This window comes from Salarias fasciatus (assembly GCF_902148845.1).
Source record: "Salarias fasciatus chromosome 23 unlocalized genomic scaffold, fSalaFa1.1 super_scaffold_20, whole genome shotgun sequence".
Lineage (NCBI taxonomy): Eukaryota > Metazoa > Chordata > Actinopteri > Blenniiformes > Blenniidae > Salarias > Salarias fasciatus.
This window is the reverse complement of record NW_021941230.1, coordinates 13,263,040-13,290,535: the sequence shown is the minus strand read 5'-3', so window position 1 is coordinate 13,290,535 and position 27,496 is coordinate 13,263,040. Positions and strand designations below refer to the sequence as shown.

Here is a 27,496-nt window from a genome sequence, read left to right as displayed (position 1 = left end):
ACCTTCCTTCAGTGACCACAAGATGGCAGTAAACCATAACCATTTTATGTGTTGGTGAAGAACACAACTGCTGCTGATAATTTGTAACAAATGCTCAAACAAATGGCAGGAGATTTCAACATTTTTAGAAACGTTTTTAATGAAAATAAGCACAAAAGGTGACGTATGTTGAGATTTACATTCAGTAGAGATGTGAGTAAAGCATGATAGAAGAGTTATCAGGAATTAGCCATTGTTAGGTATCAAACTACCTCAAAATGATGAATCTTATACATTTTTCAGAATAAAAGTGCAGTTTCCTGATGACTCCGAAGGAAGCCCAATAAATGTAAGAGTTCACGTTATGTAATTTCTTGGAAACATTCAGCCCATCTTCTCTTCTAAGATTGGCTGTGACTGTGCGCCTTGGCGTCCTGCTGGGCCCTCCACGCAGCCAGCACCTCGTCGTCTTCAGCCTCGGCGGCGGCTCGAGCTCGTACCCTCTGCCTGGTTTGGGCGATGAAGGCGCTGACGTCGTCCTCCACCTCCTCTTCAGTCTGCGCCTCCTCTCTGCGGCTTCTCCTCCCCTCCGAATCGTTCCTATCGTAGAGCGAGTGATGAGCAAACTTCCTCTTGGTGGAGAAATCACTGTAGCTCTCTGTTGACTCGTCGCCTTCGCCGTAGGCACCGTACGACCTCCCCGCTCGGCTGTAGCTGTGGGAGTATTCCTCATCTTCATCACCTCGGCCATACTCTTGTAGCTTTGGCCGATATCTGAATGAAACGCCGTACTCATCCTCCTTCTCGTCGTCGCTGGCAGCGTAGGAATCCCTGCGGCCGGAGAAATCAAACTCGGAGGCGGAGGCGTCCAGGTCGTCGTACGGGTCTTCTGACGAAGCAGCTTCGGCGCCAGACGCAGGTTTTCTCGGAGGGGGTCTGACGCTCTTCAGCCAGTCGTCGATGCTGGTGTTTGTGTCTTTCTCCAGAGCCGGGTTGAGGTTAAGACAGCCGGACAGACCAAAGCTCCTCTTCGGTTTCTCCTTTTTCTTGGCTTCCTCCAGGAACTCCTCTTCTCTCGTTTTAGCCTCATCCTCATCTTCGTCGTCCTTCGGCTTCTTCTTCTTGTATAACGTGCTGCGCTTATTGTCCTCCAGGATCTTCTTCTTTTCATACTTGGCCATCTTGTCCCTCATTTCAGACTTGATCTCCTTGTCCATGGCGTCCAACTTCCCCAGGTTGACCTGATCCTGGAACAGGCTGAAGAGAGGCACGCTGGTGGTGGTGATCTTGTTTTTCTTGGTAATTCCAATGCTGGAACCGAGATTGGAGCTCAACGCCGAGGCTCTATCGCTCAGACCTGAAACTCTGCTTGATCCGCCGCCGGAGAGCACGGATGGCGTCCGGACGTGACCTTGAGGCAGAGCATTGGAATAAGAGGCACCGCTGAGCAGGGAAGCCTTGTCGTCGTCCATTCCCCGAGCTGAGATCACACTATTGGCGCCACCGAAGCTCAGTTCCGACCCGGCTCGAGACGGAGGGGGTAGACTCATCTCACCCTGTTTCTGTTTGATGGTTTCCGACACGACGTTGGCGATCCAGTTCTGGATGCTCGCCAGATTGACCATGGGTTCACCGCCGGGACCCTGCACAGTCGGAACCGGTAGGATGGGAGGAACTGGTGGCACCATGCTCCCTGGAACTGCAGAATGTGCAGATCTAACACTGCGAGGCTGTGAAACTGAAGAAATAACAGATGATCTCCCGCTAAGCATGGACATGTTGTCATCGTTGGCGGCGCTCGGCGGTCCGGTGACCCCGGCTCCAGCCCAGAAGGCAGACAGAGGGATGGTTCCTCCACTGACACAGCTCTCCGTCTCCCAGCCGCACATCGACTTGCTTTCCTCCAGAGTTTTCTTTGACCGCTCCAGAACCTCTTCACGTCTTTGCCTCCTTTTGACAGTCGCCGAATCTTCGCCGCGGCTCAACTCCAGAATCTCATCTGTGTTTTCCTCCCCGAGACGTTTCTGCTGCCGCATCTTCCACGACTGGTACGCCGTCAGGTTGACGTCCTGGAGGGATGGCGTCTTGGCTTCTCCCTCTCCATTCTCTCCATCGCCGACTGAACTTTTCTCTCCGTCTTCGCGATCTTTCTTGTTCCAGCCGAACTGGATCCTCTTGACCCTCCAGCGCTCCAGCGGTGACATCTTCTCCTTGTTCCTCTGACAGAAGTTGTACATGGAGCTGCTCTCGGAGAGGATGCTCTCCACCTCGTCTTCGACCTTCTTCTTCTGTCCTTCACCTTCCGCCGCTGTGCTCTCGCTGGTCTCGTCGTCCTCTTTCTTGCGGTAGCGGGCGGCGGCCTGTTCCTCGATCTCCCTCAGACGCTGCTTCCACAGGTCAGAGTAGCTCGAGTAGCTGGAGGTGGACATGGCCTCGGAGGGGGGGCGCTTGCCACGTCGTTTCAGGCGCTCCTTCACGGCGCGAACGTCCTCACTGGTGACACTCTCAACATCGCCGTCTGCGCCACCCTGTGGCTTTTTTGGACGTTCGTCTCTGAGAGACTCTCCGTCATCGTCGTCGCTGTTCAGCTGCGCCTCCCACCAGTCTTCACTCTGGAACTTCTCATTTCTCCGCTGCCATTCCCGGATCATGCTATCGAGACCATCGTCGTCGTTGTCGTCTCCCTCGTCCCGATCTTCGCTCTCTGGCAGGAGGAGCTTCTCCTGAACGCCGCCTGGCTCTTTGTTGACCTGCCCACCATTGACTCTGATCTCTCCATTCTGTAGCGCGGCGGCGGCGGCGGAGGACGCCACGCTGCTCATCACGCTTTGCCCATCCTCCTCCTCCTCCATCATGATTGACTGAGCTTTCACCTCAATCATGCTCTGCTCCTCCTCTTTGTCAGTATCCTCATCCTCATCCTCATCATACCCGCCTTCACCGAAGATGCGAGCACGGGCGCGAGCGTCGATCACCGAGCACTGGCTGAGCGTGTCGTCGTCATCGTCGCGCTCCTCCATCAGGTTCTCGTTCAGCTGTCGGAGCTGCTTCAGGAAACCCTCGTTGGGGTTGATGGCGCGCTTCTTCCTCATGGAGGTCAGCGCCTCCATGATGGTCATGTGGTGAAAGATCATCAGGTAGGACGCCACCAGGATCGCAGAGCGGCTGACTCCCATCATGGAGACCACCAGAACCTTTCCTGCAGGAACACGAAACAGCATTTATCAGCAACGACGCCAAGAACGGAGCAGGATATGACATTACTGAGGTGAAAATATAGAACTTTCCATCAGGGTGACCATGCTTTTCATTCTTCTTTGAATCACTGGTAATAAAAACAAACATCCATCCATTTCCCATCATGCTTTGATGGGAACTTACAACAAACTTGCAATGACAGAAATTCTTTCATCTTTTGCTCTGCAGTTACACTGTTTCTGTTATTCTCCATCTTTGGTTTGAGGCTTTATATTCACAGCTGTCCTGAAAGAATCCAGTTTCTCACGTTGAGGATACAGCCCTTCCTGTGTGAGAGTGAGCGATTAAACACATTTAAATGTGCATCATTCGGAAATAAACGTGATCCGATTTTTACAGCCTGCAGGGAAACAGAGACAGGCTCCCTTGTGCTGAAGGCTTTGGGCTCACAGCGGACGCCGTGACTGCAACACAAGTTTTCCAGGAAGGAAGGTCGAGGAGTCGTTGCTTCGCAGAAACCCATTGAGACCGTACGGATCATCAGTTTGGGATCGTCACTGCTCAGCCTCATGCAAATAATAATAATAATAATAAAAAAAATAGGACTTTTACGTAAATCTGGTGATGTAACGGTTTAGCGCGGCGTTCCCAGTCAACCAAACGAGTGAGGGAAAAAAGAAAACTACAGTTCTTAACCTTCACTTTCACTAAATGTTGGCCGAATATTAAATGTGAAATGAGGTTAACATACAATTATGCCTAATTTTCTAATTTTCTCAGCAGAAGGAATTTTTCCAAAATTAATTTACAGAAATAAGTTTTACTGACGTTGAGCTCAAATCTTATTTGTCGTTGGTGACTGCAGGCATCAAACCGGATTATTTGTGTAACAGAGCTGTGAGCTGGAACTGTCCCTGCAGAAATGCTCAATGAATCAAGTTATTTCAGAAAAAAAATTGCTGCTTGAAAAAACTGTGTGATTGTGGATCTGCACACTAGCGTTATGATGCAGCCATCTTTTTCACCTTCAATCATGAAAATCTACTTCTTCCTGTGCTTCAGCAAGACGATAATGCTCTGTCGCTACTTTTTAGCTCTTTTTTAGCTTCTTCATTGATTGCACAAGATATTTTTATGCTCCTTATGTACATTTATGTTAATCCATGCAACAGGATTTCCGTGAAATTCAAAGGTCTTAAATCTACACTAAGGACCCCTTTAAGTCTGTTTTTTTTTTTTTCCAAGAAATTGTGTTTATTCACATGAAACCATGACTTCTCCGGGATTTTATGACCGTGAGAATCCTTAAAATTAACATTCGGTGTTACAAATGCTGTGCCTCCAGCGATAGGCTGAACAGATCAGTAACACAGAGGAAACTGTTGGAGTCATTCAGTGCACTGACTGAACGAGACAAGCATCAGATCACATGAAAGAGTCAAAACAAAGACGTCACTGATGAGGAACCAGCCGAGAGCTTCCACTGTAGTGTCTAAACTGAAAAGATCTCAAACGGAAGAGCGAGTCTGACCTTTGTGTGTGAGCAGAGCCTCGTCCAGGAACTCGGCGGTGGAGCGGAAGTGTGTGGAGATGTCGGCGTCGGGGAAGTCGTCCACCTCGATGCCCAGGTACTGGATGTTCATGCCGGCGTAGAAGGACTGGCTGGTGTAGACTCCGGTGCCGTGAGCGGTGTTCAGGATGTGAGTGATGCCCATTCGCTTCAGACGGGCCTTGTTGACTGCCACCGACCTGAGAGAGAGAGAGAGGACACATTTCCTCCGCTGGTTTCCTGAACATGCCGTTGCTTCTTTTGGTGACTCAAGACACCATCTTGTGGTGAAAATGTGTATTGCAAAACTAAAGTTTAGACTCACTTCTCGGCGATGAAGATGTTGGGCCAGACCTCGTCCACCGGGTTGATGGGAGCCTCCAGGCGGTCCTGTACCATGGCCCGCTGGATGTCCAGCACGCAGGGCGTGTTGTAGGGGCTGCGGTCGTCGATCATGTCCCTGACTCGGTTGTACAGGTCTTCCACCATCAGCTGCTCGGCCGGCTCCAACATGGAGTCAGGGATGGACTCGGAGCGCACGCCGCGAGTCGGCAGCTCTGACGAGGACAGAAAGAAGCGTCGGTCAAAATCCTGAAGCTGATTTCATGTCAAAAGAATGTGCACAACAACAGTAAGAAAAGCCTCAAGTGGATCTGAATGAGAAAAGTCTATTTTCTTCCAGACAGGAGCAAGTCTGAAGAAGTTGGGTTGTCTTGTACTCAGGATCTGATACTTCATTTTTTACACTTTCTTTAAAAATCAATAACAGGTCAACCCAAATTGATTGATCAGCAGAAACATCACGAGAGAAGGAGCAGTTTCCCGGGTTATTTATTACAAGTGCTGAAGGCAGCTGGATTCTGACAGAAAGAGAACTTCATGTGAACGCTCCAGAAGACTCCATTTTCGCAGCTGCACTCTCCGTGATCGCTGCCATTAAAAAAAAGTATATCGGAGGGGGAATGCTACCAAGCAGCCGCTGGGAAATGTGTCAAAGCTGCTAATTTCTTCAATCAAGAAACATCGCCGTCTGAAGGATCGAGAAGCGTTGAGGCCGTGATTGAAGGGACTTCGACCAAATGAAGCTTCCATATTCCACATTAAGCATGTCAATGCGAAGAGAAGAGCCCTGGAAATAAGAGAGTTTCTTATATAAAGAGAGAGAGAGAGAGAGAAAACAACCTCGTGTGGCCTGATCTGATTCTCATTCAGAGAATGGAGCATCATCCGTCAGACTCCTTTGAGAATTTGGTCTAATTCTGAGCAGAACCGTGTTTAATCCTGCATTTATTGCATCTGTGGTCAAAGCTCCACTAAACACTGAAGAAAGGAGGCCACAGGAACAGAAGGGAGAGCGGCGGCGTCCTCTGACCCTCGCTGATGATCTTTTTGGCGGCGATGGCCGACGACAGGTGGATGGGCTCCATGAAGATGCTGGCGGCGTCCGAGCCGGAGATGGAGGAGAACCTGGACTCAGACATCATGGAGAAACTGGAAAACGGAGAAAAAAAATAACTCAGCCCTCCTCACAAGATGAGTTCTGAGCTGTGGTCGAGATTCTGGATCTTTAATCCCAGAGCAGACACATCATTAATACTGTTCTGTTAAATTTACCGTCTGAACTGTTCCATTTAATGCTTCAATTGAAGCGATTTACACTGCTAATATGATGTTTTCATGACAGACGAATGAGCCTTTCACGTGAAACCGGGTGGAATCAGTTCAGATGAATTAAAAAGGTTTTCTGCGCTCAGTCAGCGGTGGAATCTGAACCGGTCTGAGCAGGCGTGTACCTGGGCGACGGGCAGCGCAGGTATCGAGCCTGGACGCCCCGGACGCTCCTCTCCTCCTCATTCTCATCCTCGCCGGGCACCGTCTGGTCGCCGCTGTCCTCCGTCTCATTGGCCGACGCCATGGCAACCAAGATCCCTGCCAACTGTGAAATGATGGGAACACAAATAAATAGTTTCCATGTTTTATATCCAAACCAGCTGGCTGGGTGGAATGAAATTTAAAAAAAAAAAAAAAATAAATTAAAATACAATCTCAAAGCAATAAAATAAGTGAGCTTTGGATAGAGAGGAGATTAAAAAAAACACTCAAGAACACTCCAGATGATTGATAGAAACCAACCTGAAGTGAATCCCAAACAAGGATTAAGAAATTCTGAAGTAAAAAAAAAAAGGCCCTTCAACACTTGATAAAAATAGCATTAAAACCAGTCCAAACAACTAGAAACCACTTATAAAAACTGTTTTAAAGCAGAAACAAGCCTGAAACTGGTCAAAACTCAAAAACAGAAAACTTTAAAATCAGCAAGAAACTAAACGTCGACCTAACATCAGAACCAAAATCTAAAAACAATCCAGAAATACTCTTTAAAGATCTTTCAGACACGTTTAACTCCACTCTGAAAGTCCAGATCAGCTGACAAATTCATCCCAGAGTGACTCAACAGCGGCGAAGCGTCAAACCCAGTCAGGTTTTGGGGGTGATGCAGCAGTAAATGCGTGTGTGTGTGTGTGTGTGTGTGTGTGTGTGTGAGAGAGAGAGAGAGAGCCAAGGCCTTCCAGCAGGTCTATTTTTAATGTGATGACAGCTGTCCCAGCTCGTGGGCCTGACAGCAGCTCTCAGACCTCAGACGGCGCTCGGAGCTTCAGGCCAGAGAAGATCAGTGAATAAACTCAGAGGAAGAGTCCAGAGGGCTGCTGCTGGCAGGAAGCTCTCCGACTTGAGGTGGTCTTGGTGTGTGTGTGTGTGTGTGTGTGTGCGTGTGTTTTCTCACCTCGATCTGAAGCGTCCTCCTCTGAAAGCGACCACGGCCACACTGACACCGAGTCCTAAAGTTAGACCGGGTCCTCCCCCCCAGCAGGCCTCACAGGTCCTGACACCCGACACCGCAGGACTGGACGACTTCTACTCGAGTACGTCTCAAGTAATCCGAGTATTCGGAGCACAATCAAGCCTCCTTTGCATGATATAAGGACACATCACTTCATTTTCCTCAATTTTTTTCCGTTTTTCCAGTATTTTCATATTTCTGTCCTTTCATCATCATATTTGTTTCTCATTGTTTGACTTTTATCTTCTCTCCTTAATTCTTCTCTTTCTTTTCATCCTTTAAGTCTTTTGTCCCCTCATATATCCTTTTTTCATGTTTAAGTATTTTCTTTGTTCTTTCCCGATTCTATACTTTGTCTTCTGCCATTCTCAGTTCAGACAATCAGTGTGTGTCTCTGTTTTTGACCATGTGACCTGAATTAGCTGCGTCCTCGGAGGTAAAAATAGTTCAGATGACGGTCAACTCAGTTTAGATAAACACACACACACACACACACACACACACACTGAAATAGATCACGAAGAGAGAGATTTGATTGTCTGCCTGGACGTTTTGGTTTTATCCCAGTTTCTTTACCTTCCTTTAACTTGATTCTTTTCACTCACGCCATCACGAATGAACCAAACTTTTCTTTACTTTTTCCACTCTTTATTGTGTTGAATTCAAAGTGCTGACCAGAAGAAAAACTGGGTGATTGGAGGAGAGCTCACATCACGACAGAAGGTGGAAACACAGAGAGGCTGAAAGCAGCAGACAGGTGCATCATAAATGCTGCTTCACATCCGTCCTCTCCCTATGTGGACACGAGGAGAGGAAGGAACTCAAAGGACGACGGGAACTCCGCTCTTCCTTTCTTTAAAATGCTCCAGTCCGATTCAGTAAAATGTCTAAAATAGGTATTTTTGTTCCCCTTCATTCAGAATCTAACCATATTCCAGGCCAAATAAGCTAAACATACATTTATATTATAAAATATCAAGCTGTTATGGTTACAAAAGGGGAAAATTTATAATTAAAACTCTTTTTTCGCAGAGCTACGTGGTTTGGGAAAGCTGGAGAAAATCTTAGATTGATCAGAAAATTACTCCACTTATATATTTTTAAATCAATTCTGTATTCTGAGCTGTTTGGATCCAAGTTTATGTCAAATATTACAACTTTCAAAAATACATCAATACAGTTTCAAAGCTCCACAACATCCTGTATTTAATACTGGTTCAACTGCAGCGATCCGTCATTCAGATGGAGTTCTGTCAAAAAGTGAAACGTTGATGCACAAAACACTGTTGATTTGCTCCTCAAATCACCGCAGATGCATAAAACACTTCAAAACAACAACAAAAAAGAAAGAAGGTGGCACGAAGAGAAGTCTGACAGCGACAAAACTACAGAACGACGGCACAAACATCCCAGAATCAGAGGCCAGGAGGGCCGAGTCCGTCAGGGCGAAGCGCTCTGAAGCGCGTCTGAGCACGGTTACAGGCAGGAGTAAATAAAGGTCGAACAAAAAAAAACCGAGTTAGAAGTGAGTCAGTACCATTCAAAGCCCAGCTCTGCACCGCGCTGCGTTTACAGTCCAACACGATGAAACGTCAGCGGCCTTTCTTTGGCGCTCGGCGGTACTTTCGGTCCTCCTTTGACAACACGAGAAGCAGGGTACGACACATCCGACAGTCCACGGTCAAAACGTCCACCTGGGACCGCTGTGAGGGAACGGCGGTCCGCACACCAGCTCTCACACAGTATAAATAAGGAAATAATTGATTCACAGGCAAGTAGTGCAGCACACGTGTGAGCTCGGGCAGTGTCTTTGACCCAAACGGTGATTTATCATTCGTCGTTTTACATTTTATGCAGCAGATTTAATTTTTTAAAAAGAAGAAAACAACTGCATCCACTTTGGCAAGGACAGGCGATCTGATGATCTTTTAAAAGTGTTTCGTTTTCATCTTTGAGGATTGATTTCCTGTCGTTTTTGGCAGACGAAAGTCAAGAGCTGGACAGTCCAGGAATCAGGACGCAAGCAGCCGACAGACGGGCGAATGCGGGCAGAAAGCGGCGTCGCCTTCACAGCAGGCACCAGAAACAACCAGCAGAACACCGGCTCTGATCATCTAACATCATCTCCCCCACTAAAAATTCATCTCACCGACTCTTGAGCCTGAAGATAAAAGCTAGACGTGTCTGTGGTTCAGTGTGTCAGACGATTGGCAAATCAAAAGAGAAGGTGGATTACCTGAGGCTGGACGTTCAGTCTTCATAAAATAAAAGAGAATATGTTACATTTGGACTGGAGCAGTCCGTTATAAAAATATACATCTGTTAGAGTCCAAGAACTACTTATTTTTTCCTACTTTATGATTATATTATTTGTATGTTCTCTAGAGAGAGAGAGAGAGAGAGAGAGAGAAAAAAAAATAACATTCAGTAGCTGGAAACAGATTGTGAAACGTTTTGGTCTTCCTGAGGGAGAGGAGATCGTTTCTGTGGAGTGGATGTGTGTGTGTGTGTGTGTGTGTGTGTGTGTGTTTTTTTTTTTTTTCTTACATTGTGAAAATGTGCACAACATAATGAATCTCTGTCATAAGTGGAGAGAGAGAAAGAGAGAGGACATGTCAGAGAGATTCAAGGTCTTTGTGTTTCCATTATAATTCCATTCATGTCCGGGATAATCCAATACTGCAGTAATGAGCTTGTGCATGTCAGTACCACCACATGTTTAATCAGCGAATATCTTGTGAAGATGAAAACCTCGTGACTGGAGCGCGCCGATGTTAATATGGATTTATGAGTTCATAAGATCCTTTTATTCTTTTGTGAAAAAAGCTTCATCCGATCTACAACTGGGTCGTTTTTCCAGCTTGAGAATGCGATAAATAAAAAGTGTGTTTCGTTCTCCTCCCATCATTGCACTTTTCTTTTCCTGAGACACGCTGACCCTGAAACTTGGAGGAGACGGCCTGGTTTGGGGAGGATTTTATCCTCTCTCGCTGGGAAACATGCTTCTATGTGCTTAAAGCCATTAGTGAGTAACACTGCTTCTGGACTGAGTGATTATTGATCTATTTTTACATCGAAATCTGAAGAAAACTGCGAGCCACGCGCCGAGTTTGCTGCTTCTCATCAGATGTGGGGCGAGCCGGCGGCACGCTGCACCCGTCGCAGTGTTTCCTCCGCCCGCAGAAAGACCCGTTCTCTCGGTTCTTCCGAAGTCCTGAACTGGACGAGCAGCTCCAACAGTCTGAACACAGTCTTTGTAAGTGTCTGAGCAGCTTCGTCGTCACGGAGACGTCTTTTAGCTGACGTAGTCAAAGGAAACGGGCAGCAGAGGCACCGCCGCCTCGCCGCGCTCCGAGTATTCGCCGTCTTTCTGCGCGCCCTTCCCGGTTTGGTACTCCGCCAGCCTCTTCTGCGTCTCCTCCTCCTCCTTCTTCTTCTTCTTCTTCCTGGCGCCGTCGGCGTCCGGTTTGTCGAAGGGCGCGAACTCCTGGCAGTAGGCCGGCGGCAGACACGGCACCAGGTGCACCTCGCCGCTCTCGTTCATGAGCTGGACGCAGGTGTAGAAGTCCTGCGGCGAGCGGCCGGCGGCCGGATCCGAGGCGGGGACGGCCACGCTGTAGTCCGACCCGGGCAGCGTCACGATCTCCGAGAGGACGCCGGGAGGCGGGGCCGAGGCGGCCGGCGGCGAGGCGCAGTAGGGGGACGTGGTCTGAGCGCACGGCGCAGAGCTCTGGGCCGTGAGCTGAAGGTCGGAGGTCACGGCGACCATTAACGTGTCCTGCTCGGACGGGACGCCGCCGCCGCCGCCCGTCGGCGTGGTGAGGTAGACGTGGTCGACGCTGGCGTGGTCCCACACCTCCTCGGAGTAACTCGGAGGTCTGTAGCCGTGGAAGTTACTGAAGTGGTGGTTGATCTGATCCAAGTTCCCCTTCTGAGGGCAGAAGGAGGAGGAGGAGGAGGAGGAGGAGGAGGAAGGACAGAGGCCAGGATCAGACAGCAAATTAAAGATCGCACAAGATAAAACCACAAACCAGGAACTCTTCATGATCTGGTTTTCAGTCGCTTCAGGCACTCAGTGAGGTTATGATTCTTTAAAACTTTGGATGAAGACGATGCAGATTTAGAAACAAGACGAAACACAACCATCATTAAGAAAAAGAAAGAAGAATATAAATTCTAATATATTGAGATGGTGAAGCAGACACTGACTATGAAAGTAATCAGGATGGAGCACGTGTCTGAAGAAAGAAAAGAGCTGTGGAGTGATTTGTTTCAAGGCTGACATGCTTCGATTTGTTTCCCGAGTGTCGTGATGCAAATGTGGTTAATGTTGGGTAAAGACGGAGAAAAGACGTTAAGACTGAAGTCATGAAAGCTTGAAGGTGGGAAAAGCTCCACCAAGCTACCTTCAGCAGCAGAGGATCCACGCCGATGATCCGCGGCTTTGGAATGGGCGGCAGGAAGTACTCCTTTATCCTGAAGGTTAAATACAGTGAAGACAAACACCCTGTCACACACACACACACACACACAGACCACTCACAATACGCCTGTTTGGTTACTGTGTGTTTTCTCACCTGCTGCTCTGCGGGATGACGCCAAACGTGATCACCAGCAGCACCACGACGCTCACGCCTGTGGCCAGAATCAGCAGCAGGAGTTTACCTGCACAGGTCAGTCGACACGTTCACGTAATCAGCAAAGGTCACGCTCACAAGCTTTCACTGTGCCGTTACCGTTGGCACAAGTAAAATAAATTCAAAACGGAAAAACTGTAATTTATCGACGGCTGTGGTCGTCATGGAAACCCTACCCGCAGGCGGCTTGGCGGGGATGCTCATGGACAGCGTGGAGCTCCATTTGCTCCACAGGCCGTGGTTCCGCGAGCGGCAGCGGACCCGGACCGCGTACTCGCCGAAGGGGAGGCCGAGCAGCTGGAAGTGAGGCTCCCGCAGAGGATGCTTCACCTGCGGACCCAGGAGGACGGAAAAGGAGCACGTGAACGCAGATCCGGTAAAGATCGGGTTCCCGTTCGGCTTTTCGCTCTGCCGACCTTCCAGTTGTCGGGTTCAGTGACTCTACTGTACTGCAGCTCGTACTCCAGCGTGATCCAGCCGTACTGCAGGTGGGAGGGCACCGGGTACTTCCAGGACAGCAGCACGCTCTGGCCCGCCTCGTCCCCGCCGGCCGCCGTCAGCTGGTAGGTCAGGTTGACCGGAGCTTCGGTCTGAACTGTTCGACACAAGAACGCAACGAGAGCACGTTGGGAAATGTCAAAAGGTTTGAGGAAGATTCTCTTCAGACAGACGGACGTCCACTGAGTTCACGGCGGATTCTGCCGCCCGCGGTCAAATTAACGTCATGCACCTGAATGCCACGCCCTCTGACCCTCCAAAAGCTCACTGGGGCAGATGGGCGGGTGCACGTACGTGCACATCAGCCACGATTAAATCACACGACACACTGCAGAGCTGCGGCCTGCTCTGAATCTGAACAGACAGTCGGGCAGAAGAAGCAGCTTCAAAGCTTCAATCTCCAACAAACCGCCGGCTGTAACAGACTAATGAGGCACAGGCCAACTATTCCTCCACTGACTGCTCCTGGGCTTGAATCGGACCTCTAATTTTGTCTTCTCGAGGTCGGTTCGCACTTCTAGCACGCTGGTTCGGGTTCTCTGCGGCGTGAAAGCCGGTTACTGGATCCTCTCCTCCGCCGAGACGAGGAATCAGAGCCGGTGACTCCCGAGTGCGATTCACGCCCGGCTGTGTTTTCCAGACACCTGCTGTTCTCACTGCGCCACAGTGGCGTTGGAAGCGCCACAGGCTGCACAGCTGCCTGACTGAACAGGATCAGGAACGGTTCTCCGCCCTGGAGGTCCCTGCGGATCATGTTTCCACACCAGGAGGCAGCGAAGTCGACTTATTTGTCGATTTATTTTGTTTCAATTATTCATCATGAAAAATTTTTTCGCACACAATTCAATTTTTCTCAATGAAGAACTATAATCAAACAAAATGTGTGTATTCTCTTCAACTTTTCCTGAATTTCTGAGCCTTAACTCCTGCCTGAAGGTCCAGAACAACAAGACGAGTACCGATGTCTGCGACGTCCAGGCAGTGCTGCCGGGAGGTGTAGTTCCCGCGGCTGGTGACGGCCGTCACGTTCAAGCAGTAGATCTTCCAGATGGACGTGTGGCTGCTGTCGAAGTGGCAGCTGTTGGGTCCCGCCGACACGTAGTCTGGACACTCCTGGACCCGCCCCTTCCTGGAGACATCGCAGGGGAAACAGGAAGTTGGATTGTTTGGCGCAAATATTTGAAGCATTCTGAATAATTTCAGGTCAGATGAATCGAAGTTTGCTTTCCCTGCAGCAGGACGAAGAAACGCCACGTGAAGCTGTGTGCGCCGCAGCGCTGCCCTGAATTATCGACGCCCTAAAAGCTTTACGCTGAAGTGCAAAAAGTCGAAAGTGGGATTAAACGTCCAGACTCCCATGACCCAGAAAATTTCAGCGCGCCTCTGACCTGCGGCCGGTTTTTACAGCATCGGTTGGGATCTTAAATTCGAGGAACGCCTCATGAACAGGGGTCAAATAAACAGACCATGATCAAATACTGATCGCAAACTTACTGATGTATTTGGGTCAGGATCAGAATATGCCGTGTATGTCTGATTTTTTTCAGTTTAAAATATTGACTACTGTCCCAAACGAGTGTGAATGAAGGCCCGGTCCGATCAGAGCAGGACGTGTCGACGCTTTGCGTTCGTACTCTTTGGAGTAGGTCAGGACGTAGGTGGCCTCCTCGCCGGCCGTCAGGTTGTCGAGCGGGTGCCACCAGCAGGTGAAGTCCTCCATGTTGGGCGAGCGGCAGTAGTAGATGTCGGGCTTCGTCGTCGCAGCAACCGCCTCCTCTGCTGCAAACGAAAACACACACACTTTGGGTGAAATAAAAGTGTGAGAGAGCAGAGAGCCGGTTTGAGCTGTGAAAATCTCCTCTGTTTAGCGTGACTCTGACGCCTCAGGCAGCTTCAGAGCTTCATTTGTAATTTACTGGGAATTAAATCTATTTATTTGTCAGAAAAAAAAACCTTTGATGGGAACCAAAAAGCAACAGAGAGGCCATTCAGGCAGGATACCAAGCAACAAAACAATTCTCCCACTGTCATGGCTGCTCTGCTTCGAAAACTAAACACAAAAAACCAAATCAATTCCATCACTTCACCGGTATTTAACTCCAACATGTGACTGTCCACATCGCCTCTCTCTTCGTGTAGAAGCGGATGAGCGTGACAGAGGTTGAGGACGGAGACGAATGACCACTTGTGCATTAAAATAATGTTTTAGAGCTTTTTACTGCATTATTCATCATGCAATTACAGAATAATCACTTGAAAATAATACATCTGATGAAATTCTCATTAGAAGGACCTTGAGTTGTGCTCAAAGTGCTACTCTGCCTCTGCCGGCCTCCGTATTGACTTCTCTCATGTTGGTTTTAACGTGCCACTTCAAAAACATGCAGTCCTGGCTGTCGTGGGCGGCGAGCGGTAATCTGCCACAGAATGCACGCCGCCGCAGGGAAACAAAGGCCCAGTGTTTGCTGTAAGAGGCTCAGCGAGCCGCGCCGCAGGGAGCTTGTTATCGACAGCGACCACTTCTCAGAACCCGAGGACGGCCGTATACCTGCAGATCACGGCAGCTGGGGCGAAACCGACCCACTGCTGTGCCAACTTCATTTTTAGCAAGGCAGGAAGTCTGGAGGTAATTACATAACTGCAAGAATATTAAAAGAAAGGCGTATTGCTCTTGTGAACATTCTGATCTTTCTTTTTGATTCTATGCAGTCAGGAAATTATGTTGGACGGTGGGACCCTGTACTGGAAACACTTTTATAAAAAATAAAATTCCGTCAATAAACAACAGTGAAATGACTCTGAAGCAAAACGCCATGTGATGCTGCTTCTCCGGGAACAGTCTCAATGCAGCGCATGCTTCATGTCAAAACAAAGACAAATATCTGGAAATAAAGCAGGACACACACACACACACACGCACACAGGCTGAAGGCATCAAACTAATCTGTTGTGACATTTGTCAAAACCACTCCCACTGCCAAACGCATCGATAAGCGCTGAGGTGGAACAAAAGAAGACAAATCTCGGCGAGATGCGGCGAAGCGTGAAGAGTGATGAAACTGTCCTCTCCGCGCCGTGATGCCAGTCGACAGACAGCGTACGTCCGCAACCAATCCCTGTCCGGTCCGGGTCCGTCCCGGGCTGCAGGGCTCATTCTGACCCTGGAAACGTGCACCGTTACCCAAACGCTCTGATCTTACTGCTCACTCATACAGTTAAAAGATCAAAACTCTTCTGTAGAGATTTGATATATCTAACAGTAGCTTTAAACATACACCCAAATAAAAAACAGATTTTTATCGCAGAACAGTCTGATTCACTTCAGCTCTTTCATCCTCCTGCAGGTTTGGAATCAAAAGTGTTTTCTGTGGCAGAGAAACTCAGACTGAGCTTCAGATTGTGTCTCAATGAGACACAATAAATGGAAATGCACAAAACATTTCAAACTGAATTCAACCAGAATTGCTTATATAAGCGTGAATCTGAGAGAAAAAAAAAATCCCTGATGTGAAAAGTTAGACCTTTTAAGTAGTTTGAACACTAATCATCAGCTTCACGATCAGGTTTTCACTGTATTCAGGAACTGAAGTCAGTACATCCGAACATGTTTAAGGGCTTTACGGTTGGAAGTAACATGTTGAAGGATCAATGAATTTTAAAAAAAAATGAAACTAAATTTCATTCTTTTGCATATGATTTTCTAATGATATAAAACCCATATAAAATATATAAACAGCATAATAAAGTAAATCTTGAGCACCGAGGCTGGTGTCTAATTACACGCAGTCAAACAGCTCGGCTTCAAGTTTTGCTGATCTATCTATAAATTCGTTTGGTTGAAGTTCCGCACTCACCATGGCTGTGTCTGTCCTTCAGAGGTCCGTCCTGCGTAATGATCCTGCCGCAGCTCAGCGCAGGAAGCAGACACAGCAGCAGCCGCAGCATCCTGCCGCCGTCCGTCAACCTGTCAACGCAAAGGAGCAAACGTGAGCGCGCGTCCCCGCAGCGCGTCGGCCTTCCTCCCCGTCCGATTATCGCAGCAACATGTGAGGCAGCCGGATGCTTGAAGAGTTCGGGGCGGGAGGGAGATGGCCCCGGAGGAAGAAGGCCCTCTTCCAGTCATGAGACGCATCACAAGGGATGAAGCTCCCTCCTCCTCCTCCTCCTCCTCCTCCTTCCTCCAGATGAATTTGAGGAAAAGACAAACCCGGCACTTCCAAGGAAATGCACATTCCTCCACAACTAAACGTTCTTTGAATTACAGCATAAATCAGCTAATTTGGGCTGGTTTGTTCTTCTCATTTGATGCAGCGTGTGCTGATCATGAACAACACCCGATACCTGCAGGCCAAATCCGGCCCGAGGCCCGCAAAAAGCAACAACCCCGAGTCATGGAGAAGTGAAGGAAGACATGCGACAGCTGAGGGAACTGCCCGGGCATCCAGATGTTTTTTTTCTGAGAGCACTTCTGAAGAATGCTTAAAAAAAAACTGTGTCCAGCTTTCAGTTTGTCAAGGAACAAGCAGGCAATCCGAGCAAACAGGTAGCTGAAGACCTGGATTAATCCTTTAGCTGTGGATTAAACACAGATCAATCAGGCAGTGTTTCTGTAAAGGGAGGAACGGTCAGTGAGTCAGTCCATCGAAAATGTGCCTTCTCAGTCTTTCATGTTGACATTTTTCTAGATTTGTCTGCTATAGCTCTCTTATTTCTTGTCTCAACATGCAGAGCATTGCGTTTCCTCAACAAGTGACCAGCTTGTCCTCTGATTTTGAACTTTCTTTGTCTTCCTATTTATTCTTTATCTCTTAATTTTTGTTCTTACTGCGTGACGGGTGTTTTAATCTCTTGTTGCTTTTATTTTTATTCCCCCCCCCCCTCAGCCGCTCCTCTTCCTCACCAGCAGCAGCAGACGACGTAAAACAATAAAAATAAATCTGCCAGCTCTCAGTATGAAAACGGTCGTCAGGACTGGGCGAGCTGGTGATACTAATGAAGTCGCACGGGGGGCTTAGGGGCTTTTAAGTCGGTTCTCATGAAGCAAAGAGCGGCGGCCGTTTCCTCCTTGAGTGCAACGACGAGGAGCGTGGTGGGTAATCCCGCCCTTGATCTTGCACCGGGGGGGATTACGGCGAGGACTTATTGGGCTCCCTCGGATGATCCGCACACACACGCCTCGGTACGCATGACGATCCACAAAAATAAAACAAAAAAAAAAAAAAGCACAACAAAAGTGATTCAACTCGATCAATTGTCCGCCCTGTTAAAGTGAAAACTCACATCTCCCCAATCATCAGACTGCTGTCACTCTGTAGTCTTTGAACACAAATAAACCACTAATTGCTTAAAAACCGACTAATGCCAACTACTGAGCGGACAGACGCCTCGTCTCTGCAAAGCACCGCAAACGAGCAAGCTGCAGCTCTGTTTTTAATTCCACATGCCTTCATTTTGAAATGATGAAACTTTAAATAAATGTAACTAAACTGTCAGTCTGAAGTGAAACCACAGATCTCTAAATCCTCTGAGATACAGTGTCAAAGTTCTGAGAAAGGAGGTCAAGCTTGATTGAATAAAAAAAAAACCCACGTCACAGAAATCTACATTGACGACTGATGTACTAAATTTGGCCTTTTTGTTTTTCCCCCTCCAAAAATTAGTATGACCCAAATCTCCAATTTGAGGGTAAAAATCCAATTTTTTAAACACAAAACAAAATGACCTTGGATGATTCTTCGTGGCATGTCCACAACAGCTCTCCGTATCAGTTTGCAGGGCAGAGCTACACTCGTATTGCATCTCTTTGAATTTCTGTGACACTTCGCGCCTCCTCGAGGTGGAGTTTTACCACTTCGTGGTTAAAGTGTTTCTCTCTGTGGCTGTTTGAGGTCAGGTTTGAATCATTTATTGTCTTCTTGTGCCATCACCGTTCCCTTACAGAAACTCCTTTGAGAGTCTTCACAGTCAGTTTGCGGTCAGTTAATTCACGCGAGGAGTTACGGACTCAGCGCGGCGCTCCGGCTCCGACAAGCTCTGAGATTAGAACACCAGCGAGACGGTGCTGTCGTTCTGAATGAAGCCGACTCCCTCCCTCGCCAAACTAAGTTCAGACAGCTGTTGGGGAAAACCCTCATGTGATTCCGAGCTTCCACGCTGCCGTTTTTCCCACGCCGTGCTCAGTCGACCCATATGGGCAACAACGACTAGAATGCCCCGATCTGATTGGTTGGTTCAAGGTTTGACACGTCACAGATAGTTTTCTGATAACCAGCAGCTGGATCACAGTCTTTCAATCCACTTTTACTGCTTGTAAATCCACAAACACGGAAATCCTGCCACAGACATGGAGATGTGTTCTCTTGGAAACCTGACTTTATCTCGAATGCATCTCAAAGTCCATTAATGATGATAAGACACAGAACCTGATGCACCACAACACACTTAATGACTCCAGCACCTGTAAGCGAAATTTTCTCTGACTGACTGTGTGTGCTCTTAAAATGACAGTAGATAATAATGTCAAGGCTTGCAGCTGCTGGACAGTCCATCTATAACTGTGGTTTTCAGTGCGAGGGGATCTGGACGGGTATCAGTAATCACTTTCCTCAGTGAGGAAACAGATCCTCCATTTAATCAACAATACCTTTTACGATAATTGTGTTTTTTTCAAAAATGTACTTAGAAATCTTCCTCCGAGATCCAAAAAAAGCAATTTCTTGGGTTCATTCATTTGAGAGAAGAACAGAAAAGAGAGTAAATGCAGTAAGCAAGCGCTCGTTCCTGAGCTGTTCTTACAAACACAGCGTCAAACAAAGCCGCACACAAAGAAAAAGCGCTCCGGCTGCATGCTGCAGCCACTCGACTGACAAGTGAGCGTAGAAACGAGAGCAGGAATATCATCACACGCCACGCAGCAAGACACACACTGCACCACCCCCACCCGCCCGCTGCCCTATCAGCACGCCTTATTCACCTGTTGCCGCGGCGACCATCGCCACAGCCGTCACGGGAGGCCGATCGATGGCCGTCAGCAGAAAGATCCACAAGCTGACAGGTGCATCAATACTCTTGCTTTTTTATTAAAGCGGCGAGTTTAATCATCAGTCGATCGCTTCGCTGACGCTCGGCAGCAACAGCCTGTTAAAAGTTACCGTTTGCACCCGTTGCTAAAAATACAACAAAAATCCTAATCTTATTTTGAGGTAATATTATTGATATAATGTACTTTGTTGGTGTTAATAACTACATGTAAATGCTTGGATGTTAAAATGACTGCTTACAGTTTATAAAGCTTATCTGAAGGTTATTTAAAGCTAATAGTTAACTGCACTGGCATCACACCTCGTTCGAAGGGCCATAAACACACGTGGCTTCAGTGAAGCAGGCGATCGGCATCGGGTCGCGTTCACTGTGAATCATCTCCCTCCGCCTGTGAATGAGTGCTTCACAGTCTGAACCTGCACAGACCGCGGCGGCGGCGACACGGCCCCGGCTCGGGTCTGCGGTGAGTCAGCCCTCCAAAGTGACTTCACTTGTTTGCACTAACACGTATCGAGTGGCTCGACGCCGCACAGTGAGAGCAGCGGCTCCCTCGAGGCGAAGCTGTTAAAACCCTGAAGGAGGCGAGAGAACGGAGAAATCTCCCGCGTGAGTCAACGGTGCAAATAAAATAGAACGGAACATAATAGAGGATTGTAATTAACTTCCCAGGAAGGCAAGTCCTATAATCAGCTGATAGCACCAATTAAATCTCTGCCCTTGCAGTCATGCAATTTAAAAAGACAAATGTTTTGCTGTTTTCACACTTTTGCTGATGATTAATTCAACTGCTTTTTTTTTTTTTTTCCTTCCATATCAGCAGGAGCTTTGAGCAAGTTCACTGGGCGCCACAGGTTGTCACAAAGCACGACGCCGCCTGCAGGGATTATTGGCTTTCCGTGTTCCGCGTTTGAACCAGCTGGGAGCCCACCGGGAGCTTTTTAAATCTTATGATAAAGGAGTCGCACCAGAAACACAAAGACAACACGGCCGACTGTGTGAGAGAGCTTTCAGCCTGACGGCTAAAACAGCAGCTGTCACTTCGAGTCGAGGGACGGTAACATCTGAAGCCTTTCTGAGTCCTGTCCCAACAACAGAAGGAAGCTTCGCTTTACCGCTGCTGCCATTACTGCCTAAAGGACCATCGATGACCCAACCCAACAACCATGACTTGTTCCAATAACTTGGCAGCTTTCGTACCCGTCAACATTCACATTTATGCTGTGGACGTGTGTCTGGGATAAACAAAGCCACCTTTGCTGTGTTATCTGTAGCAGCTTGCTTTAATGTGAGGACCTTTGGCAAAGGTTTGAAATGATTTACTTCCAGCTCCGACACTTCCAGCCCAACCAAAGAGTTGGATGGAACAACTCCTTCCTGTTCCACGGTTTTCAGCAGAAAATGAGTCTTTGTTCCTGTTATTTTTCAACTTTTGCCTGAGATGTTCAGAACAAAAGGTTAATGTACTGCCAGGGCCTAAAAAGCGTAGGTCTTGACAATCTCATTTCCCTTTGCAGACTTAACCTGCACTATGCATTGATCTTTTTCAGCCCCTGGACGACCACACAGCGCCGGGGGATTTACACGTTACAGCAACCACACAAGAACATGGCATGAGCTTGCAGGGCTTTGAGATCTTCTGATTTTACTGCTGGCCAGGCTTTTCAATATACGCTCCAGCAATGTTATGCTCACTGCTGAAATGTTCTCGTAGCTAAGCTTTAGCGACGATGTAGCCATGCCCGGGAGTCATGTGCCGGCAGCTTCTAATCAGCTCATTAGGTTGGTTTTGTTCCAAGCTGCAGGCTCATAGTCCTGAGCCACAGGGTCAAGAGAGGTTCATGTTGTCACGTTCCTCTTCTCCTCCTCAAAATACGAGTTCATTCCGTTTGAAGATCCATGAGAAGAACTTCATATTTTCCATCTCAGCAGTGGAAGAAGTAAACAGGGTTTCCACTTCAAGCAGGTCCTTTGTCCTCCTTATTCTGTGCTCCAGTTCCTCCAGTGACATGTCTCTCCTTTAAAGCCGCCACACGAGCAAAAAGCGCCGTTCTCCCTGCAGAAGCTTTAACTCGTACAGGCGAAGCGGTACTTGACTCACAGCTGGATTCACTCTTGTTTGTTGGATTCGAAATTCCACCTTCATCGATGATACCATCACTTTCAAGCACGCGGAGCGTTTTGCCTCCTTGAATCTGGAAACCGCTGCTTTTGGTGAAACGCTGGCGTCACTTTGATTCCGACACCCATCCATTAACACCGTTCCATGGCTGCAGGCACACAATGAAAATGACCACACAGACAGGAAACAGTCCATAACATTCATCACAGCTGTGTCAGTCATGATAACCTGCTCTTTTCAGCACACTGGTGAGAAGGACAGACACTGGATTCAAACAAGACGCAGCTATTGAAGTGTGTGCGGCACCAGGTGTGAAAACCTGTGGTTAGAAGGAGTGAGCGGTGCCGGGAGCAGCCGCAGAGGGAGTCAACTGTCCCCCTTCGGGAGACAGATGTTCAAAAGCCATTAAAAAAATCAGCGATAACGCTTCTGTGCAAGAGTGACGGCTTCATGACGGCTTCATTCCCTCCAGCGAGCAGCTGACCTTTACTAAAAAAAAACTAATTAATTCCTGACTCACAAACAGGAAACCCAACTTAATCAGAAACACAGCAGAAAGGAGGAAAACGTTTATGGATCACAGAGACATTCACATATTTCTTCATTTGTTATGACTGCTGAAAACACTTTTGTCTGAAATCCACAAACTCTAATAAAGAGAAAACTGAGCTCAGACCACCGTCACTAAACTGAAGTACAATTCAAGGCTGCAACATATATACAGTATATATACATTTAAAAAAAAAACAGAGTTTTTAGTTGGAAAACTCCCCCCAAAAAACAAAACAAACGCTCATTTCAGCCTCTTTTGAACCGCGTCATAAGTCGCTGCCTACTCCCAGCTCCACAGCACTGCAGGAGTGAGTGAATGAACCCGAAATTACTCAAACTGGAGCCACAGTTAGAATGAGCTGTTACAATGTTGTGATTATTGCGGCTCTTGTGGAGCGTTACGTCCTCGCAGCGAAGGGACATTACAGTCGGTCTGTTGTACTGCTGCGGCCACGACTTCAACTGTCATGTGCAGATAGAGCGGCGATAAACCTTATCGGGAGGATGCCTGCTGCTGCTCTGGAGCTGCATTCCAGCACTGGCTGTTCGATCAATTCATCACAGCGCCTCGGGGTACACACACACGCACACACACACACACACACACGCAGATGAACACAAAAGGCGCAAAGAACTAAACAGACAGCAGAATCCGATCCATAGGGAGTCAGGCGCTCGGATTTGGCATGAAGCCAGCAGCATTACGTAAGACTGCATGTCCATGATGAAGTGTTACTAATTAACATCCTCGGATGCCACATCGCAGACACGGATAACGGCGACGGCCAGAGGACAAGGGTTCGTTAGATAGGAGGGTCATTTAGAGCCAGTTACACATCAATCTGAGATATATTGCACATTGTCTTTATGAAATGTAAAAAAAAAAAAAAAGAGAGAAGTTCATGATCAGGGCGATTTTCTTTCTTGTGAGCCTCCGCATGGACAGAGTTTGATTGCAAATTCTTGCCTATTCTACAAGCAACGTTCAATAATGAAAGAGGGAGTGACGGCTGGGTCCATCCGCTTAATCCCACAAGAAAAAGAAAAAAAAAAAAAAAAAAACACAAGTGAGATGAAAAAACAAAGTTTTGCTGACAGGAGGGCAGCAGCTGCAGACACATGAACCGGGAGTCACCAGATTAATTTTAGACCCGATTAAAATCAAGTTAACATTTCTTTTGGATTACACTGATTCAACCGATGGACACGGAGAAAACGTCTTTTTTCAGTCTGAAAGAAATGCAGAAAGGAACAATAAAAGCTTGATCACAAATCCATATTCAGCACTTGATCTAAAGCCGTTTGTGGGACCACATGTCAGAAACTGCCAATGTCATAATGCAAAGCATCATGGGATTTATCCAGCGACTGAATCAGATGTTAATCTTAATATAATATAAACCCACACAGCAATCACCTTACATAGGAAGACAGATTTTCAAAGATCAGAGTTCGATGTCTTTAGTGTGGTGTGGCTTTAATCTCACCAATGTATCTTTTCGACGCGCGATTCCCAAAGGAACAGCTGACTTCATCCCATCCGGACAAAAGCTCCTGCGTTGATCATCATGTCTTGTTCGAAAGGATGAGTTATCCAAGTGTTCCTCAGCGTCAGTCACCAGCGTTTGACCTTTAACATGCCGTTAGGTGAATGATACTTGCCTGGACTGAGCACATTTCCTTGCACAGGAAAAAACAAGATGTCTGCAGCTGCTCTGACGCCACTCATGTAATGAAAATATGACGCTGAAGGGCATGCGACGCCACTCACTCTTCGCAGTCCAGGCCCTGAGGTTAAACACATTTTCCAGACCAGAGAGACGGCGACAGGAAGTGATGATAATGTCTCAATGCAAGCACCGATGTTCAAGAGCGTTTGTCCAATCGCTGCTGATTTAAAGGTCTCACCAGTCTGCCGTGGAATTGGAGGCTTTACGGCAGCAATTATCGGGATGTCACACAGAAGAAGCGCTTTGTTACGGGCCGGCAATGCAAAAAACGGTCAGGCCTGCAACATTTGTACTGTGAACCAAATAAACAGCAACTCAATCACAGTGATCATCCTTGGATTGCAGGTTCTTTTTTTTATTCTTTTTCAAGGGTTACGGCATTGTTCTGTGGTCCTCTTAATTTTCTTTCCATCTGGCGACTTTGGAAAATCCTTCTCTCGCGTGTTTGGAGCCAGACACCGTAAACCGTGAATAAAGGAAGCATGTCCTGTTCGCAGGAGTAAAATACTGCACATTCCTACAGAAAACCCGACCTCTCTGTTCAGCGAACACAATGGTTAAAAGGAACATGTTACTCGTTTAAAAAGGGAAAGAAAAAACCCTGCTCTGGAGGTTTTTCATCGGAGGTTTGCAGGTTTGAATCCCACTGTTTCCAGGTTACGGCAGCGGGTCTCTGAGCAAGGCCCTCGAGTCCGGCCACTCGCCGAGGCCCGCAGTGCAACGGGGAACAGGAAGGTTCAAACGCAGGGAAACAGTTTCCCCCCCGAGGAGAGATTAATAAAGTGTGCTTTCCTCTTCGTTAGGTTTACGGACCGGTCGCTTTCAGTTTCTGAGATACCGGTAATTGTTTTTGGAGCGTTTTCTCGCCATTGTTTCCACTTGTTTCTGGATAGTTTCTGCACCTGCTCTCACACAGTCGTGTGATGTTACAACCCCCGAGTACCGACATCAAAATATTGGCGTTGATGTTGTAGGAGTGTCTGAATGCACACTGGCTGCCATTCTTATCTGTGATAACACATGGGGGCACCCAGAGGCGGGGCGTGCCAACAGGCAAACCAGGCATTTGTTTGGGGCCCCGGATTTTAGGGGGTCGCGCTAGGAGGCCCCCTGAGAGACCAGGTGCCCCCAGTGCTAATATACGTACAGCACAGAAACAGCAACAATGGACATTTCCGATGCAATTATGAAACAATGTTGCTGCAGCGATGTAGCCACATTATTTCAAACAAAAAGAAAAATAGCTAAAATACCAACAAAACAAAAAAACATTTACAAAAAAATTAATTTGAAGAGTTGGATGAATTGATTTAGATTTTTTTTTTCACAATGACTTATTTAATATCATGCTGCATTATTGACAAAAAGACAACATAACTCAAATTAAAGTCTTAAGTTTCATGAATATGTGGGACTCTGAATCAATTAATGAATCAGAACATAGTGCAACAAAGTGAGGATAAAAGTGTTTTGGAATAAAACAAATAAGAAATAAAATGAGCTGACATGATATAAATGTTAAAACCTCCACAATCTAAACATTTACTTCAAGTGTCAAAAAACTGAAAGCGAAATAAAAGAAAAAAGCAACTGGACAAGGGGTTTGTTTACATCCACTGGTATAGCTTGTCCATCAAATTATGTGTTTGCAAATGCATTTCACCTGAAACTGTGATCATCTTTAAATTACAGACGCTTGTGCAAACAGCCCAATTATTCAGTTCTAATGCACAGTAAATAAAAATGTTGTTACTGCTGCGGGTGAGGAGGGAACATTGATAGAAAGCGCCAATGTGCGGTGAGATTATCAAATAAAACACTATCAGTCACAGAAACACGCTGAAACTACCGGTTTCGGTCGGTTACCGATGCCAAAACTTCAGGAAACGAGGCTTTAACTTTATTTATGCATTTTTCACTATCGTTACGCACCTGCGCGGCAGATTAGACCAGAGTCGACTTACCGACTAAACCGCTTGGAGAGGCTCCGGCTGCCGCCGCTTCACCGCCGCCCGCAGCGCGCTTCACCCGCAGAGACCCGGCAGAGGACCGGGGGGGGCAGTCCCGGAGCGGACCGGGGGCCGGGAGCCGGGCTGGGAGCCGGGCGGGGAGCGGGCTCGTCCCGGGGACCTCCGTGCGTAAAGGTCGGGGCTGCTCGCTGCTGCGCCGCTCCGCGCGTCTGAGCCGCGGCTTCATCTGTAAGGTGCTTTTCTTCCACCTGATGCCGCGTCATCAGCCAAACACCAGCTGGAGGTCCGACCTCCTCCTCCTCCTCCTCCTCCTCCTCCTCCTCGTCCTGCAGGAAGGAGGGCAGAAGAGGAGCAGGGACTGTCCCGTTCAGAAAAGAGAAAAGTGGAAACTAAGAACTCTGTGAACGCTAAGGACACATTTATTTATTTGTAAATTACTTTATAAAATACAGTGCAGGGTGAGAAAACATGTTGTATGAAAAGCTTTTATTGCATTATGTTTTCAGTCCCTCACACTTTGACATTCGACATGCTGTTTTCCCCCAGGACTATAAGAAGTAAAGATTTTTTTAAAAGGAATGTCGTGAAGCTAAAAGTCTTTCTTTTCTTCCTTTGAATGATGCAGGAGTGTACAGTAGTCTCCACTGGAGAGTGTTTTCAGGAAAAACCTGGAGGCTGCAGCCTCGCTGGCGGCCTGACGTGATGTGTGAAAGAGCAGTCAGCTCGGATCAGCATTAGCTCGGTCCCACTGAGACTCAAATAATCAGATTATTCTCAGGAGCAGCTTGTTTGGCTCAGGGCTCCCATGCAGCCAGCCCTCCGGTGTGTGTCGCCCTGTTAGTTTACTGTCTCCCCGCTGATGTTTAACCAATGAGAACAGCATGACTCAGATTAGCTGGAGGACATCTTCCTCTGAATGATTCATCCAGCCGATCCAGATGCTGAGACGCGGCGACGGACCGAGGCGAGCACGCCACTAAACGAAAGTTGATGTAAAGCAGAAGGAGCTCTAAAGTGTTCTCCAACCAGCTGCAGGACTCCACACCGCATGACAGAGAGGAAAAAGACACAGCTCCAGTCAAACAGTGAAGCGATAAACTCAGCTTCAGATTAGCACACACACACGCACACACACACACACACAGAAATGAAAACACTAAGCTCACATCAGAGTAATACTCGCTACATGCCTGTTTGCAAAACATTAAGCTGAGCTGAATCCAAACAGGGCCAAAGTGCAAAAGTGCAGCTCGCTGACTAACATGGCATCGACGGTACGGCTTGGCATGAAAAGTTCCTGAAGAGAGATCCACTACGGGAGCCACTGGGTGCTCCGAAACATTTACACTCACACACTAACCCAACACACATCCATTTGAGG

The 27,496-nt window shown here is 47.6% G+C and overlaps 1 protein-coding gene across 1 annotated transcript; it reads right to left on the bottom strand.

The window, feature by feature from the left end:
- Positions 1 to 129: 129 nt before the first annotated feature.
- LOC115384195 (dual specificity phosphatase 27) lies at positions 130 to 26,334 on the bottom strand. Its single transcript, XM_030086497.1, has 13 exons — positions 26,110 to 26,334; positions 16,558 to 16,667; positions 14,338 to 14,482; positions 13,663 to 13,832; positions 12,622 to 12,800; positions 12,382 to 12,535; positions 12,146 to 12,233; positions 11,975 to 12,044; positions 6,520 to 6,662; positions 6,099 to 6,217; positions 5,052 to 5,283; positions 4,709 to 4,926; positions 130 to 3,178 (listed from the first exon to the last, which is right to left on the bottom strand). The coding sequence occupies exons 2-13, from the start codon at positions 16,646 to 16,648 to the stop codon at positions 381 to 383; spliced, it is 4,407 nt and encodes a 1,468-aa protein (XP_029942357.1). The 5' UTR covers positions 16,649 to 16,667; positions 26,110 to 26,334; the 3' UTR covers positions 130 to 380.
- Positions 26,335 to 27,496: the final 1,162 nt, after the last annotated feature.